Source organism: Symsagittifera roscoffensis, chromosome 9 (assembly GCF_963678635.1).
Source record: "Symsagittifera roscoffensis chromosome 9, txSymRosc1.1, whole genome shotgun sequence".
NCBI lineage: Eukaryota > Metazoa > Xenacoelomorpha > Acoela > Convolutidae > Symsagittifera > Symsagittifera roscoffensis.
This window is the reverse complement of record NC_087070.1, coordinates 41,068,909-41,088,228: the sequence shown is the minus strand read 5'-3', so window position 1 is coordinate 41,088,228 and position 19,320 is coordinate 41,068,909. Positions and strand designations below refer to the sequence as shown.

At 38.7% G+C, this 19,320-nt stretch overlaps 1 protein-coding gene across 1 annotated transcript; it reads right to left on the bottom strand.

Moving 5' to 3' along the window:
• Positions 1-8,767: 8,767 nt before the first annotated feature.
• On the bottom strand, positions 8,768-12,790 carry LOC134854128 (uncharacterized). Its single transcript, XM_063870247.1, has 2 exons — positions 12,211-12,790; positions 8,768-9,849 (listed from the first exon to the last, which is right to left on the bottom strand). Exons 1-2 carry the CDS (start codon positions 12,782-12,784, stop codon positions 9,101-9,103), a joined length of 1,323 nt encoding a protein of 440 aa, XP_063726317.1. The 5' UTR covers positions 12,785-12,790; the 3' UTR covers positions 8,768-9,100.
• Between the last annotated feature and the right edge of the window lie 6,530 nt (positions 12,791-19,320).

Genomic DNA, 19,320 nt, shown 5'->3' with positions numbered 1-19,320 from the left:
GCAGTTCTTGTCAGATTCCAGCCCAGGACCTTTGCTGTCCCAGTCGCAGTCGTTACCTCCAGACCAAGTGTGCCGGAGACGCAAAGAAATTGGAATTCACTATGAACTGAACCTAAAATTACCATTTCTAATTTTGATCATTCACGCGAAAAAAAGAGTCAAGTACCCGAACGCTATACCCTTGCTTATTGCAAGGGTAATAGTTAAAACTAGGGGCCCAGCTGTTAAAGACAAACTATTGTTTCAAAAAGCCAAAACCTTAATAATTTCTGTACTAAATTAAGTGATTAGGAACTAGTGCAGGGGAGATACCTCATACCCGTTCTTTCAGCTACACTCAAAAAGAAATTTGGCATGGAAGTAGAAATTTCCCGCAATAAGTTCTTTTTATTGAATTAGTGACTGCGAAGCAACTTCTATCGGGAGATTCCCATAAACTATTTTGCGATTGAACTCTTAATCTCAGATTTGTCAGGATAGTTTTCAAGAAATGAAAAATTTTGGAGAGCGGCGAAAAACTCAGATTGTGGACATTTTTATATGGACAACAATGTTCTTTTTTTTTAACAAAAATTAAGCAGTCGACGTTTCTGCAGAAAAAACTTTCACAATCGGTTCATTCGATTTAATCTTTAATCTCATATTTGGCAGGGTAGTTGTTAAGAAATCAAAGATTTCAAAAAACGGCCGTTCAAAACTTGACTTATCCGACGACCACGGTAAAAAAAAACAGGGCGCTATCCGCTTATTTAGGGAAAACTTTCGGTCAAAAAACGGTCAAAAACTGAAAATTTGACTCTTCAGAGAGCCATAGCTTTTCGTGAAAAAAAAATTGGACAAAGCCGCATATGCAGAAGATTATCCTTCTCTTTCGATAGAACCCAAGATCTCTGATTTGGGAGAATAGTTTTCGAGACTTCAAAAATTATTGTCGAAAAATATCAAAAAACGGTCAAAAATTGACTTTTCTGAGTGATAACAGTCTTTTAGAGCAAGAAAAAGCAAGAAAAGTTGTCATAGCTGCTTGCCATTGTCATTGAAGGAAGCGCAGGTAGTTTTTGAGAAAAAGAAAAATTCCAAAAAATGGGTCAAAAATTTCTCATTCACAATTTTTTGAAGGCTGTAGAAGTTGGGGTAAGGTAGAAAAAGACAACGGGATTAGGCAAAAAGATTCGGCGAGCTTTCTATTGAAACACTAAAATTTCTGAGAAACACTAAAATTTTTGAGAAATGAAAAAAAAATCAAATCGCCTCAAAAAAATTCAAAAAAGCAAAACCCATACATTTTTACAATACCTGTTTTATCAAACAGTTACCGATTACAAGTCACTTACTCTCGCAAAAGAAAATATACAATTTTCTGAAGTTTCTGGGATTCCTCTATCATAATTATACCTGTTTGATTGATTGTTAAAAGATGCGCCTGATAGCATTTTATTAAGTGAGCATCTCAAGACTGAACGACTGCTAGTTGACACACTAACATCGGATCTGTTCGCAGTAGTAGTGGTTTTTGTTGAAGTATATTCTGTTATCTTATCTGTTATGAACCGAATCGGTGGGCGCAAAGTTGAAAACTTTCATAGCAATCTACTCCAGATATGAAACTCTGAGATGTTCTCTAAGTTACTGCATGTAGCAAATCAGATGACAAAAAAATTTAATTGTTTCTATTGAAGCTATTTAAACGATGAAATTTCATATATTTCAAGTTATTTCAAGACCGAATCAGTTTGCGACAATTTCAAAAACTTCTAAGCCAGCTATGAAAATTTGAAATATTTCAAAGTCGTATCCTGGAGCGAAACAGTTTTTGTTAGTTTTTCAAGCAAGCTATTCATTGGATGAAACAATTCAGGTAATATCATGAAGCGAGTCGAATGGCTAAATGATTAAATTTTTCTGAGCAAGCTATTCACGCTATGAAGCTTTAAAACCTTTTAAGTTCTAACAAAGGAAATCCAAAAGCCAAACGAAAAATTGTAGTTTTCTAAGCAAAGTATTCAATTTCAGAACCTTTGAACCGAATTGAATCGGATGGCATACAATTACATTTTCATATTAAAGCTAATCAAGCGATGAAATTTAGAAAAATTTCAGATTTCTCACAGAGCAAATCGGTCCGCAAAATCAAATGTATAGGAAGCTAATCAAGCCATGAAATACTTCAGGTAGTTTCAGTCTAAATCGGTTTGCGAATTGTTTTCTCGGCAAGCTATTTAAGCAGTGAAACTTGGCTATATTTCAAGGTATTTCATGAAAGGAATCGGATTGCGAATAGTTTAAGTTTTCCTATTGGATCCTATGAAAGTTTTTTTTCATGATTCAGTTTTTAAACTTTTCTCAAGACAACCTTGTGGGGTTAGTTTGAGCATGGGGCCAGAATCTTATCGATTTTTGAAACCGTAAGAACTATAATATAAAAAATATAAGGTAGAAAAGCGGCCAAACAAAAATTGAAACCGACAGGCAATAAGCAGAAACTCATCCACAACGTACAGCTTATATATTGTCCAAGAGTGCTTTAAATGTAGTTACTGCGAGACTCAATTCGGAAATTGAACCGATTTACATCAATTTCTCTGGACACTATCAGTTTGTCTGGAATCAAAAAAGATTTTTAACAAAAAAACATGCCAAAGAACAATTGAACATTAAATTTGCACCGGAACAAAAATTACCTAAGAAGTAACAACCCATCAATGGTAGTTGCCAAAACAACAATCGCATGCGTAATATTTCCGTGCTCACTAACAGACAAAAAAAATGTTGATGACGTTTTTTAAAAAAAAACTTATGAGAAATTTGTGTTAAATTTTTTCAAAAAAGGCAAAAATTTCGAAAAAACCATTTATTACTTCTACCATTGGCCTTCAGAAAATAAGCTGAATCTTCAAAAATGTCGTGCAATGGGAAGTAAACCGAAAAGATAAAGAGGCCGACGATTGCCTGAAAAAGCAGAACATTTCTAGTTAGAAAAGGAAAACAGGTTCCGGCTGGATTCAAACCACACGCTTTAGTCGTCTCAAGCCTGTGCTACCTCTACGTCAGACGCGCTGTTTTATTGATATAATTAATTCGCATTTGTTATAAACGAATAAAGCCGAAATTTTTTTATGAATACTAGAGTGTAACGCACCTCCGAACTTTTAACAACTCAGAAAAAAACCGCATATAAGATCTGCATTCTTTGAGTCTACTCTGACAGCACCCAATTACAGCGTTCGTAATTTCAAAAATGTCACATCTGGGAAACTAAAATCAATTGAGCAGTCGGATTTGGACGCAAGATTTGCAACTCCTGAGAGTACTCCTACAGTACCCAACTAAACTTTAATCTTAATTTTTCTAAAAAAAAAATTGAAAACCAGAAAAACGTCACTAATCTCGAAAACTAACTAAAAATTGAGCAATCTTATTTGAAAGCAATAATCGCAACCTTTGACAGTACTCTGACAGCACACAACTACAGGGTTGGGATTTTCACTTGTGATTTATTTTGTAATTTGAGCTTTCTGAAAACTTCTTAATTGGAGGCCGAATCCGCAACCCCTGAGAATATTCTGACAGTCCCATACTACAGGTTGGTAATTCCGAAAATAAAAATTTAGTTTTCATGAAATTTTTTTGAAAATTCACAAAAAACTGAATATCTGGAAAACTACAAGGATTTGAGCAGTCATATTTGGAGGCAATATTCGCAACTCCTGAGAGTACCCTGACAGAGCCTCACTACCGAGATGGGAGCTTCACATTTTGTGAAATTTTTTGTATCTAAGTTCTCTGAAAAATTCCCAACAAAAGGATTGAGATCTTCAAACTTCTGGAATTTTTTTTTCAAATCTAAGTTTTTTTTGAAAACTTTTGAAAAAATCATAAAAAACGCCCTATTTCGAAAACTACAAGGAGGTGAGCATTGAGATTTGGAGGAAAGATTCGCATACCCTGACTACCCTAATAGATAGATGAAAAATCAGGTATCAGACAGACAGACTTAATTTGACCTCGAAAAAAAAGCTGAAAAATTTAATTACCTTGAGGAAAGCTCATCGAAAATTTTTCTTTAGCATTGCAATACATGATATAGCTTAAATGTGAGAAAATTCTTGTTGAACAAAAATATTACGTTGAAAAAGCTTCAGTATGGCAAGATCGTGAAGACCGCATTTAAATATATAAGAGAAATAGATAATAGATAGACGAAAAAGCAGGTATACAGACAGACTTAATTTGACCTCAAAATTAATTGCTGAAAAATTTGATGACCTTGAGCAAAGTTCATCGAAAAATTTTCTGAAGCATTGCAATAAATGATATAGCTTACACGTGAAAAAAAAATCTGTCGTAAAACAAGCAAAATTATTATGCTTAAACAAGTGAGATAGCTGTCACACGCATTTGAATATAGTATAAAATGATAGATAGATTTTTTCTATTTGTATTACGGATGGCTTAAGAAGGTGATTTCCAGTTTTCAAAAATTTCTGGTTAGAGCTCATTTGTAATAAGCCAACAAAACTAATGAAATAAAAACATTAGAAAAAAACGACAGAATCAAAGCCGACCGACCTCAGTGCCGAAAATCTTACAAAAACTTTCGAATATCATAAGAAAATTATAGGCAACTACTAGCTTAAGCGCAAGGCAAATACAGTAACCATGCTAATAACTAACCATGAAGTGGTTCACAGACCATGCTCACCATCTCTGAACAAAGTTCTCTACCCTTCTATCGCAAGGGTAAAATAAACACCGTAATTATCTTTTTTCGAACTGAAACAATAACCAAATTTAGCAAAATCACCACTAATTAATTTAATTTGTTGCTGTCTTCTAAGATTAAAGTTAAATTTGATTTCGTTTAAATACACATTGAATTTGTTTTAACTCTTCAGAAATCATTTTGTTTGTTTTCTTAATGACCAACGAGAAATTCGCCCAGTATTTGACTCGGTTTCAACACTTCCATGACTCGAGATGTGAGAGCGAACGTGACAGCGCTAATGACAATCATACACAAACATGATTAGCATTAGTTAGCGGTAAAAATCATGACCAGCGAGCTTAGAGAAAGAAGCCAAATCTAAGAGCCTACACTTGATATTATTGACTTGTAAGATTTTACTATTTCAAAATGAAAACAGCCAACAGAAAAAAAAATTATCCAACAGAACAAAAATAGCCAACACAAAAAATGCCTACAGACATTTAGAAAAAAACACCAATGAACGCAGGGAAACAGGAACAAATACTGAGTGTTTTTTGATTGTGTAAAACACCTTAAATTTCATGATGAAATAATAATGACTGGCACTTTTCATTACAATTAACTCATGTCGAAAAAACTGCATCAAAAGATAAAATTTTTATTCGCCGGGAAATCTGAGGTTAAAATCCACTTTCGAAATTAGAAGTCGATCACGTTTGTCGTGACCTATTAAACTTTGCTAATCGAAAGTCGAGTTTGCCTTCCTTTTAACAAAAGAAATGAAGTAGTTTGAAAAAATCAAAGTAACACCGCAAACAATCAATAATGAGCATGAACAAATTTTAAGACTTTCCTTGAGATAGGGGTAGATGGGGGAGTTCGGGTAAAGTCTATATGAATGTCCTTGAGGATGTCTGGCAACCTGTCTGCCAACTGCAACTGACCTCTATGTCTCAAAACACCGAAAAGAGAAAGTTGTAGTTAGACTTTGGAAACCGCAACCCCCAGTCTTCTGGGAGAAGTAGATAAAAAATTCCACTGAAGAGTGATTGCATAACATGACATTGATCGGGACGAAATTTATTTTGCAGATACCCTAACAGCAGCTCACTTCGGTGCGCTAGCTCCAAACGTCAACGAGAAAAACAGGATCGAATCCGAAAAGAAACTGAAGTCAAATCTCTGCCTGTGCATCGGCAATGATGCACAGCGGATATTCAAAGCAAGGAACCCGGGGTGAACTTGGCCACATGTGAAATGCGCTTGAAAGGGAGCGGAACGTAAATCACAAAAGGGCACTATTCTAAAGACAGAGCAGCGTGAAAAGGAAATTTTCAAAAAATTCCATGCGGTGCTTAGCGCACTAGCGGGACGGTGCAATTAGACTAATGCAGCAGAAAACGTGCGGGACATTTTCATCATGAGCATGCGTGAGTCTGACTGCGAACGGGAATTATCTGGGACGACGAAACCACAGGAGAAGGTCTATCGTGGGCCCCTTTGGTACGAGCCAGCCTGTAAGTCATATGCCAGATGAGCGTCGACAGCTCCACACATCAGTATAAAACATGAACCAGTAGGAAACATACGGGGACCGGGCTATCTCTGGAACCGGAGGAGAGGTGGACGCGGAAATTAACCGGGAAACAAACAGTATCTTTTATAACTGCGACGCTCTGAATTTCACACCGGAGCATAATAACGTGTGCCCAGCAAAAAATGCTACGTAAAAAGCATGCCAAAAAATGGTCACTACAAGCGAACGTATTTCAAGCCACTCAAAATTGACAACAGTAACCATCAAATTGTCCTGAATCATTCAACGTAAAAGATAGGGAAAGGCAAAATCAGAATAAAAGAACGAATCTTTTTTAAGAAAATTATTTTACTAGACACAGATTGAATTCGCAAACGAAAAAACGCGGTTAAGAATGGTAAAAACGGCAAGAGAACAAAAACTAAATGAATTTATTGAATAATAAACGATCTCTACGGAAATTGAACCACAGGCATTGAGCACCCAATTTTACTACTCTGCACAACTGTGCTGCTGACATTTAAAGCTTTCAAAGACTAGCCACTCATAAAGCGGAGAACACACGCGGTTAAACTGCCAATAAAATGCAGCAAAAATGAGCATAAATTTTTATTTCATGCGAGTTGGATTGGAAAAACCCTGGCTCGAAATATAACACATTTGATCGCTGGAGTTAGCAAAATGAACAGAAAAAACAATGAGAACTCAAAAATGGTCAAAACGATAATAGAAATTATAGTTGGGCTACTTGAAACTGCAAACTCAAAACAAGTATTGACCCAGACCCCCTCCCCCCTCACTGCAGGTCTTTCGACAAAAAGTAATAAAACCTTGAAAAAGTTAAAATAAACCTTGAAAACAAATTGTGATATCTGCCGATATCGCACCACCGACCAGTAGACAAGGAGTTTCATGTCCTCGAGTCTGCGCCACGATTGCTTGACTTTAGGCAATCACTAGCCACCAATAAAGCAGAGAACATATGCTATGAAAATTTCAATGCTATGCAGCAGAAAATCCATTAAAGGACAGTTGGGTTTGAAAAGAAAGTGCTTCCATAATAATATACTACGAACGCCAGCTGGCTTGTGCAATGATCCGTCAAATTTTGGTTTAATAATTACATAAATCTATATTCATATCTCTAGAACATGGAAAATTTAGAGAAATAAAACAGATTTTTTAGACCAATCGTCAGCCCATTTACCTACGACATTCGGCTATAAATAAAATCCAATAATAGCTTTCTCATAGCTAAGATATGGAAATTATCAGACAAAAAAGTGAAAATTAGTTCAAAAACCAATGTACAAACGTTCCAAACTGTACAATTACAATTTGCCAATAAACTTTGAAACAAAACAGGCTGCAACTGGGCCAGGGGCATTTGATCAATTATCAGTTTACCCATGTCCTTTTAGGTTGGAAAACCAGACATTTTACAAATCCGGTTACGTACACAGAGCTTGAAGAAGCAAAAAAAAACTTAACTGACGTTTTTTTTGACAGGCTAACAAATATGCAATTTTCTCTCCAATTTTGAGGCTCTACTCATTGATTGTTAATTACTAAGATTAAAATGAAAAACAGAATTGCCAAAAAAGGAATTTCAAAAAGCTTGAACATAAGTTTTCGAGCATTTGCCACAGAAAAAAAATTACGAACGCATCTACAGGTTACATAGCAGATTTAGACAACCGCGTATTCAATCTCGTCAGTATTTAGACAAATACTGTTTCAACCAATCAGAATCGAGACAAAGAAGAAAGTAATAAATAATTATTATTTATTTTGGATTATTTATGTCTTTTCTCGATTATGATTGGTTCATACAGTATTTGTCTAAATACTGAAGAGTACGAATACGCGGTTGTCTAAATACAGGCTGCTCTCCACATCCACAAAACCTCCGAAACGTTGATTTATTTTAACCTTTTCCAAAATCGAAATCTATTTCTCAAGGATTTAAAATCAGAGAGAAAATTGCATATTTGTTAGCCTGTCAAAAAACGTTAGTTAAGTTTTTTTTGCTTCTTCAAGCTTTGTGTACGTAACCGGGACTAGTAAAATGTCTGGTTTTCGAACTTAAAAGGACATGGGTAAACTGATAATTGATGAAATTTGTTTTAAATAACTATTGCCCCTCCAATTCTAGCACAAAAAAAATTAGCTATCATTAATTGCATCTTCGACAGCTTGAGAACAATTTTTCCCAAGAAAAGGGGTACTTTAACAATTTGATTCAATTAAATTCAAAGAATTATAACATTAATCAAATTTCAGATAAGTTTGCGCTGTTGGATCTGCTCAAGAAAAACATCGCCAGCAGCGTAATGCGACAACTCGCAATAAACGACAACTCGCATTTACAAACAACTCGCTATTTACTCACCGCCTCAGTCGCGCCAATAAGTTGTGAGCTTGCCAACGAAGGGTAGAACTTAAGTTGAAATTGAGAGCCAAATATCGTCCTTAAAACGAAACTATTCTTCCGTTATATATTAATTTTCAAACTTTGCGAGTTGTCACTTTTTTTGAAATTTTTAGAGTTGTCTTGTTGCGAGTTGTCGGGGTACTGGTACCTGCCAGCAGTCAAAAAAGCAATAAATAAGCTTCAAAATTAACGATTATTTCTGTCAAAGAAATCAGTTCAATTTAGGAAAACTATGAATACTAAGAAAACTATGAATATCAAAGGCAACTCATATTGAACAGCTATTTTGCTGCACAACATGGCCTTAACAATTTGGAGCTACTTTTCAGTTGAGCTCGATAAATGGAAATGGAAGTTTGCATCAGAAACACTTGAACACAATCTTCATCAAGCACCTTAGATTTGTGGAATCTCAGATTAATCAGCATTTGGTTTCTAAAACCACGTCAATAGGCTCTCGTTTAGGCAGCAGTCGATTTAGCTGGGCGAATGTTAACTCTTTGTAGTTCTGCTGCTTTATCAAATGTATCAGCGCTTCCCGTGCCGTCTCGTGCTGAACTTCTTCCAACTGAACCCCTACTTGCATAAAAGACAACGGCTGGTCAAAATTAATTTGTAGGGTGCATCGATTTTCGCTTTTCTCTAAAGGCTCATCAACAATACTTTGGATGATTGAATGATGAAATTGGTACTTGATTCCATTCACACTAAGGTACTTGTGTAACTCGTGTAAATAATTCGGCGACGGTATTTGTGAATCGACGTTTGCCATTACTAAATTAGCATCTATAGGAGTGATTTCTACTTTGTAAGTATTCAAATGAGATTCAACTCTCAGATCCAGTTTGTTCTGTCGCAGAAACTCCTCGTCTAGTCTCGCCTTCTTTTCCTCGCTCTGCCACTCAGTACTCCATGGCTCTCCGTTGTTATTCTTCCCAGTTTCGATCTCCCTCTTAAATGGGGGAGCAAAACTATCCTCCAGTTGAACCAGTGACTCCTCCTCGGTCACTTTACCACCTCTCCCCCCAACGACCGCCTGAATAGAGGCACAAGTGATACCCCCGCCAGTTGAGCTCTTTTCTCCTCCTTCAGTGAACTTCATTTGGCCCAACTGCTTCAACATGTTCGCCGCCGCCTCTCGTTTCGCTAGTCTTTTAGCCTTGGCGTTACCTGCATAACAAAGGTCAATTAGGATAGAAGGTCAATTAGAGATCAACAATTGAAAAGGCGAAGCAGCAGCAAATAATTTTTTGATGAATGCAGATGCTTTGAAAAAAAGCAGTTTCAGATTAAACACAGACGAAGCGCAGCTTCGCACAATTTGCGATACAAAACTAAATGCCCAAGTTAGTAAATTCTAATAATTATATACAAAAAAAACTGATAAAAACCCTACTCTCAATTTACAAATTTTTTCAATCCACGGAGGCTATTTCAGAAGTATATTTGGTTGCTTTTGGAATTATCATAATAATCAGACAAATCGAACAATTAGTTCATTTATAACATAAATCTACCTTTATCTTTTTCTTTCACAAGGAAAACAAAATAATAACCGAATTCTTTAGAAAAAAGGGTCGGCTCATTAATCTAAGCCACAAGAAGGATTAGGCTATAATAAAACTCCATCAATAGCTTTCTCATAATTAAGAGATGGAATTTACAGGACAAAGAAGTTCAATTGAGTTCAAAAACGCGTGGTCAAATTTTTCAAACTGTACTAGACACAGTCTTGGAACAAAAACCATGCAGCTCAATCAGGAGCATTCAGGGCTATAATAAGTTAAGGCACAACACATCGATTGTTATAAACTAAGATTAACATGAAAAAAAAAGTTTTAAAAAAATAGTTAATTTAAAATTTTCAAACAATGGCGAAAAAAAACAAGGACAACTGGTTACTGTGCAAGTAGCACAATGTTCCAACCATAGTCTTAGTTTTTTTTCAAATTATTTGTCGTTTTTTCTGCGTGGTGTGATAAATAGATCTTTAAAAAAAAGTAGGCAAATTCGACAGTCAAAGTAAAATAGGACAATTGGAAAACAGTTTTTGTAAGAAAATGAGTAGAAACACAAAAAAAATTGTTCGAAATTTTTTTAAGTCTTTTTTTTGCAGAAAGTTTTTGATTGCCAAAATGGCGCTAAAACAATCCAAAAACTACATTTACTCGAGTAAACTATGTTTTCACATGTTAAATTAAGCATAAATAAGCTGTTGTAAGCCTGCACGCTCACCTTATTAGCATGACATTTGACCAAAACCAAAAATTTCAAACTTAATTTTCTCAACACTGAGAAAATTCTTTCAAGTTTTGAAATTTCGTTCGAATCACGAATGAAAGGGCTTTAATTTAATATATCACTGGAATCATTCCAATGATTATTTGTGGTACTCTTGATTTTGCGTGAAAAACAAAAAACTAAAATACACCCGAATAAATACAAAGTTCCACCATATTTTTCAAATGATCAGAACAACAATTTACAGAAAAACTATAAAAACTGAGGTATCGAATCTATCCAATTAGATATAAGATCATTCTTTGAAAACATGAACAACGGTGTTAATACACAGTTTATACACAACAGTGAGAAATGAAATAAAGATAACAATAAAAAAACGACGCGTTTGGGGAAAAAAATGTTTGTAAAAAACATATATTTTCGATCAATTTCGATCAGAAACAAGGGACACTGAGACCTTTAGAATCAAATAAAATTTTTGGATTTTTATTAATATTTTTCTAGATGTTCAAACTTGGTTATGAAAAGCAGTTGCTTGAAACTACTTACGAGCACTGTCAGACAAAAAAAAATGATAACCGGTGACTGGGCACGTAGCACAAAGTTCATACCACATTCATAAAAAACTACAACAAATCGTTTTCCTTTTTTAAACTAATGTCGTGTATTGTGCCTTGTGTGATAAGCGGGCTATACAAACGCGTAGTATGTTTTCGAAATAAAGACAACAGAGGTCTTCGAAAAATTAATAACTAACAAACAAGGGTTCTTTTTCCTTTTCCCCCACCTGCAAATTTTTATAATTCAAATTACTGTTCAGATTGTCCAATTGTCATGAAAATTGGCATGCAGATTTGGTATTCATAATTTTATAAAGACCATAAAATTGATGCTCGTGTGAGGCGAGGAGAGCCCAAACAAGTTTTTTCTGACTTTCTGCTCAATAACTTTTTATCTTGATTGAATCACGACTGAAAAGGCTTTAATATTTAATCTCACTCGACCCCTTCCGACTATTACTTGTGGCACTCGATTATGCGTGGAAAACAAAAATAAAAAAACTCAAATACACTCGAAAAGTTCATCCTCATTTTCAAAGTTCGGAACAAAGACAAAATTCGACCCCATTATCAATGGTCGTAACAACTATATTTTAATCCAAAATCCCTTCCCATTGAATTTCCAGTCAGCGCCAAACTCGTTTTCCTGATGAAAGCTACAATCATTTTAGTTCAAAATCTGTATAGCATTTGTTTGAAAAACACGGCAATTTAAAATCTTACTCACCAACAGAAATTAATTTGTTGAGAGTACATTGCATGACAAATGACCTCATATGTGCAGGACCAGTTTCATCTATAAGTTTGTACTCGGGACACGGCCATTGCAACGCCACTGAATACTCCTGCAGCTCCCCTATAGGATTTTTATCCACGAAATTTTCTGCAACCTCTCTCTGAATTTCGCCTATTTGTTCTTCTGCGAAATAAGGCTTTAAAAAACGCACTTTGTCTTGCTCAGACATGCGATCTTTAAGTCCGAGAAGCATACTTTCAGAGCACTTCTTTCTAGCATTCTTCTTACTACTGGCTTCTGCTGTAAACACGAGGCTATCGAGCTTCGCCTCGTAAACAAAATTACCCCCAGCGGAGCTAATCAGGTCAAATTTGGGATTCAGTTTTTGTTTGTCACAGAATTCTTTAAGTGCAGTTGTAGCTGTTTTCATTGATGCTTGCACCGATGAAGCCAGATTCTCGGTTTCATCATTTTCGTCGTAATTTTTAATTGCCCAAGAAGGAAGATTACTCATTACATATAACTTCTCCGTTTGCTCATTAGCATTACCTTCACTATCTCCCATTTTCTGAATCAAATGCAATTATTATATATTATTACAGCAAGTACTTGGTGGTAATACCACAAGCAGAACAATCCAGCTGAAAAACTCCAGTTTAGTCAACTACCATTACATGTACGCTCCAGTTCGCATGTTAAGACAGGTGAAGTTAATTCAATGGTGTTTGCTTTCTGATTTTTAAAAAGCAAACTTTACTCGGCGAATGAGAATTAGTCCTTCATCAATTTTAAGGGTCAGAAGGTCAAAAGTATCATAGTAACCGAGATTACAGTCAGGAGTAGCTTCATCACATATTTTAGTCAAAATCCTAGAAACCAGTCATAAACCATTTGAATTGTGCCAGTCGGTCATATTTGGAAGTTTGACCTTGAGAGAAGCAAAAAACACTTGATTTTGGAGTGAAATTTAATTTTTCAAAATTTCGAATGGAACCTGTCATGCACGATTTTCTCGCGAGAACTGAAAATCAGAAAAAGAGATAAGAACAATTTCAGAACAATCGAGTAACAATCGCGGGAAAGTTGCTAGAAAAATCGGTGGGAAATTGCTATTCGCAATTTCGAAAGCAACAATAACCTAGAGTAGAGCTGTCCCATCTGAAACAGAGACGAGAGCATTCCCACGAGTTGGATTATTACGATTGGAATACTATTATTGACTGGACCAGAGTGAACCTTCGGTGGAAAGGTGGACAGCTAGAGTGTCCCAATGGTTCACGAGAACTGGTAGTCTAGAGTAAACACTTGTTCTTGTTGTTAAAACTGACTGACATTAAACTCATTTTAGTTACTTTATTAATTCTTGAGTTGCTTACCGACTTATTTACTTCCTGGTTCTTGAGCGTGCTGCAATGTGAGTACTTAATTTAAATTCCTAGAGTGTGTTTTATAATTGTTATGTTGAGGTAAGGCGAGTTTTAGGTTGATCCATCTGAAATGGATCAAAGTTCCACTGTCTAATAAAAAGTAACTTAACGGATTGTTCCAACCCGGTTTTTAACGGCGTTCATGTATTTTGGGTATCTAGAGACCTAAGTATGGGGACGTTTCTAATTCTAGAGTGGGGGGATATTTTAGTAGTAGCCTTTAAGCTGTAACGGGTCGTAGTCTCATGTCACAAGCGAACCGAACTGGCTCCGACCGTTCTTGAGGTAGAAAAACACAAGAGATAGTGTCCCTGACCCTTGAGCCAGTGGTTATAGGGCCTATTTTTCTTAAGCCTCATGTGTGACTGCAGTAGACGAATGTTACATAGTGTTTTTATGGCGCTCCTGGGTGTTTACGACATCAAGACTACGGAGTCGAACCCACTTGAGACAGCTTCGGGCTGAATGCCCATTCTAGAGTACCGGCGGTACGGTTCGACAGGAACGTGCAAACCTTCCGGTTGTACCGTGATAGCTTTTTAAGAAAACTCGAGAAAATTTCCTGGTACGCTCTCCGAACGAGGCTTAGCTAACCGAGTAAAGGGGGGCAACTAGGGGGACAAAAACACGAGCAAAAAGACAAAAAGCAAAACAAAAACCAAAAAAGAATAGAAAAAGGAACAAAAACCATAAAACGAAAAAAGACAAGTGACTTTGACACCAGATTAGTTGGATCAAACCTTTATATTAATTAAATAGTATACCCATACTGTTTTACAAGTTCGATCGTTTCGATGAACCTAGCAATTTAAACCAGTAAACTGAATAAAGTGCCCGAAGTGGGGCGTTGTCAAGGGTTTTCAGATAGCTTGGAACTTAGCTGGACCAATAGGAGACTTGACTGGAAGAGGTGACCAGCCGAGTGGGAAAGTGGTTCAGGGACACTTGAGCTGAACCAATAGGAGACTTGACTGGAAGAGGTGACCAGCCGAGTGGGAAAGTGGTTCAGGGACACTTGGCTGAACCAAAAGGAGACTGGACTGGAACAGGTGACCAGTCGAGTGGGAAAGCAGCCAAGAAGGATTTGGCAATTCTCGAGTTCTCAAGTTGGGCAGAACGGGTATCGTTAGAATCCACATTACATTATAGGAGATAAGTGTAAAATTGGATAAGCGAAATCCCCCAGTTTTGAGGAACGTTTTTACTTGAGCAGGCCTGGAAACAGGTCTACGGTTTTCTCTTGAGAGGTTTAGCACCCGGCGCTTAAAGTAATTTTTAGGCTTAAGAAGGGGGGCTAGAAAGGGGGGAGGTTAGAAGGGGGACTGGTTAGGCTAGAGGTTGGCGGTTGTAAATTGCAAAAAGGGGGAAATTAGAGTAACTAATTAGTCGACATCGTTGACTTAGTTACATTAGAAATTAACACGCGTTGGTAATATTAGGTGGAGATCCAAAATCCAACTCGAGTTAAGGCTGGTACGCTGGTTGGTTTGGTAGGGGGGACCGGATATAGACAGCTTTTGTGATACCCCATAAGATCACTAGTGGGGGGAGGAAAACGCGTGGCAATTAGGTACCAGACATTTTTTTTAGACGAAAGGTAGACATTGGTCACCTTTAAATTTTAGGTGGGCTCATTTTTCTGTTTTTATTATTTTTCTTACTTAAAATTTTTGTTGCATTTTATTGAGGATTTGTGTTTGGTTTTATACGAACAGGTGATCACAAGATACCTGCGCACCTACATTGAAATAGAAACAACCAAAAAGAAGAGGGGGGTCAGCATTTGGCTTTTAAGAGAGGGTTTTTGGGAAAATTTTACTAGAGCTTGAGTGGTGGTACAAGGTACGGTGGTTCAAGAAGACCCTACAACGAGGAAGACACTCCGTGACGAGTATTGGGACAAGACCGAAGAAGTCTTGGGACAGAGCAGTCTTGGGATAGTGGTCTTGGGACAGGGTCTTGGGACAGTGGTCTTGGGACAGGGTCTTGGGACAGTGGTCTTGGGACAGGGTCTTGGGACAGTGGTCTTGGGACAGTGGTCTTGGGACAGGGTCTTGGGACAGGGTCTTGGGACAGTGGTCTTGGGACAGGGTCTTGGGACAGTGGTCTTGGGACAGTGGTCTTGGGACAGGGTCTTGGGACAGGGTCTTGGGACAGGGTCTTGGGACAGTGGTCTTGGGACAGGGTCTTGGGACAGGGGTCTTGGGACAGTGGTCTTGGGACAGGGTCTTGGGACAGTGGTCTTGGGACAGTCTTGGGACAGTGGTCTTGGGACACTAGTCTTGGGACACTAGTCTTGGGACACCAGCCTTGGGACACTGGTCTTGGGACACTACCCTTGGGACACTAGTCTTGGGACACTAGTCTTGGGACACCAGCCTTGGGACACTGGTCTTGGGACACTACCCTTGGGACACTAGTCTTGGGACAGTAGTCTTGGGACACTAGCCTTGGGACACTAGTCTTGGGACAGTAGTCTTGGGACACTGGTCTTGGGACACTACCCTTGGGACAGTAGTCTTGGGACACTAGCCTTGGGACACTAGCCTTGGGACAGTAGTCTTGGGACACTAGCCTTGGGACACTGGTCTTGGGACAGTAGTCTTGGGACACTAGTCTTGGGACAGTAGTCTTGGAACAGTGGTCTTGGTACAAGGGTCTTAGGACACTAACGGAGAGTACTGTGATAGTGACGAATAGTCTTGGGACGGTATAGAAATTGAAGTCAAATTACAACAAGTGCGTTTTAAGACAGAATAAGACAAATCGAAATAGGTAGGGTTAAGACCAAATTAAGGAAAATTTTTCGGAGGTTTTAGAAAGAGAATTGGATAAGGTTTTTAACACGTTATACAGAATTTGTTACCACAAAAAATATTTTTTTTACCCTTAGAATAGAATCGTGTATATAATAAAATTGTAAATAGAAGCAGTTGTAAATAGAAATAATGAGGCGGAGTAGGGTACCGGTGCTCGAAAAAAGGTCAAGTGGATCAAACACGAAATATAATTCATCGCTGCGCGGAACGACATCAACGGGCCCAAAGATAACGAAGACGAACTTTTCAGTTAACATGGTCAGCACAAGGAGTACAGCGGAGAACAGGGCGAAAGAGGGCACGGAAGGGGAGCGAGTAGAACCCACCATCGAGATTGATCTAGAGACACCCGATCAAAGTGTGGATGAAACAAGGAAGATGGCGACAGAGTCAACTCCAATGCCCAATGCAGAGGAACCGAACCAGAAACCCATAGAGTTCTCACCGATAGATGACGCGGAAGATGCAATAAGCAACACCGAAGAAACGGTGAAAGAAGACTCTCAAGTAAAGAGGACATCTTTTACGGAAAAATTGGGAATAATGTTCGGAATAAAAACAAAAGAAAACGTGACTGAAGAACCAAAAGCAGAAAGAGCACGAACGTTTGGGACAGTGAGCACGAAGACCTCAGAAGCCAATCCAAGAGAGGAACAAGCTAAAGCAGAGGCTACGGCCGAAGAGAGACCGACAGCTGACCATGAAGAGACTACCATTGAGCTGGGTGACTTGTTGGCGAAATTAAATCAGATTGACAAAAGACTTAAGCACAGTGAAGAAGACAGAGAGGTGATAAAAAAGGAGATAAGATACAACAAGCACGAGTATCTAGACAGTTATTTTAACCTAGCTAAGGCAACAGATGAGAGACTCAAGGAAATGTCAGATAAGGTAGAAGCCACCAATGAAGAACGAGAAAAGAACATCAAAACAGACATGCAACAGTTGAAGAACCGATATGATGATGTCAACAGCCAATTAGGGAGCCTGGAAAGGAGAATGGACACAATGAGCAGGAGTCAAGCCGAGAGTTCGTGTGAAATACAGGCAAAGTTGGATGCAATCTTGAGAGGTTCTACTCCACAAGAAAGACCGGCAGCGGATCGTACGCAAGGCACCAGAGTTGACTTTGCAGAACCACAAAGGAACAAACGACAATCGACACCGTTGCCCTTAACCAGGGATGCGATAAGCATAGCACCAACAGCTGCGAAAACAATAATGAAGAATGGAACGTCGAATACAACGACTGCTCCGGGAGATTCAACAGCTAACAGCAACACAGGACCGGATGCTATGACATGGGCCAGCACTTGGGAGATGATGAACAGGACTCTAGAGGCCTTCGCCACGAGGAACACTGACTCGAGCGACAGGAGAGAGGGAAAATCAAGAAAGACATTCAAGAAGCCAAAAGAATTCAAGGACGACTCCGATGGATGCATTGACACTTGGGTGGAAGTGATGAGATTACATCTAGAACAAGATAACTTGAGTGACGAAAGACAAGCATGTACAGCCATACTGAGCAACTTGGAAGGAACGGCATTAAAATGCGTGGTCGCAAAGAAGGAGGAAGAACGCGACACCGCGGACAAGATCTTCGAGATATTGCTGAATCGGTTCGGGTCAGGCATGAAGGGTCACCAAGCGATGATGCGATTTGAAAAGAGAAGGCAGAGGGACGACGAGTCAATAGATCGGTTCCTAGATGACCTCGAGAGCTTGAGAAGGAGGAGTGACCCAGAGGAGTCGACAAATAGACGGAACTTTAGCATTGCCTCGAAGTTCATCGATGGGGTGAAAAGTGATGACTTAAGGACAATGTTAGCAACATACTACACATTGTCGAAGGACAGCGCACCCACCCCAGAAGAAATGAGACAGAAATCAAGAGAATACATGCTGATGAAACCTAAGAAGTACTCATATTCCGAAAACAGGAACACGCAAGGGGGAAGCCAACCCCAGAGGTCATCATGGTACAAACCTAGAGATGATATGGACAAGCGCAGATCATGCGCGAACTGCGGGTCAGCGGATCATCATGTGGCTGACTGCACAACGTACAAACAAGGCATGAAGAGCCTAGGTTATGCACCGGATGAAGAGGATATGAGCCAGATGGAGGAACACGAGTACTATAATGGCTTAATCATCAAGATAGGCGCCAGATGCTTCTTCTGTAACCAGGAGGGGCACTTCAGAATGGATTGTCCCTTGTTCTGGGAAGCGGTCAAGGACCAGAATCACCCCAAACATAAGTTGGCATTAGCGGTGGTGCAGAATCAGCGGAACAGGCAAAACGAGTTTGAATCTAGGAACTTGGGGGCACCAAACACCGAATTGCCGACGAAGACAGTGAAAGCTGTGACACATGTTAGCGGTGCGTTAGAGTCCGCGGCCGGAAGCTCTCTAGAGATAAATTATGAGAAAGCGGCGACGGAAGCAATTGCCAAAGTGAAACAAGATCTGGCTGCGAAAGAAATAGAGCAACGACTAAAGTTGGAGATCGAAAGACAGAATTTTAACGGAGCATTAACCGGATCGAACTCAATACCAGAGGCTAGAACGGGCTCAATGAAGACCGGGAATTGTAACACCGTGAAAATGGTGACAGGTAAACCTTTTGGAATATCGAAAATCGGAGCAAGAATAATGTCGATAATCACAGTGGGCGGACACGAGGTAACCAGAAACTTGAGCGAGCCGAGCGACCAGACGATAATGCACATTGACGTGTATGCAGACTACTTGAGTGGAATAAGTCCACAAACGACTTCCAGAGCGCTCAGGGCACTACTCACGAGAGGGGGCAGCAAGTCGGTACGTGTTGATAATAGGTACACTGAAGC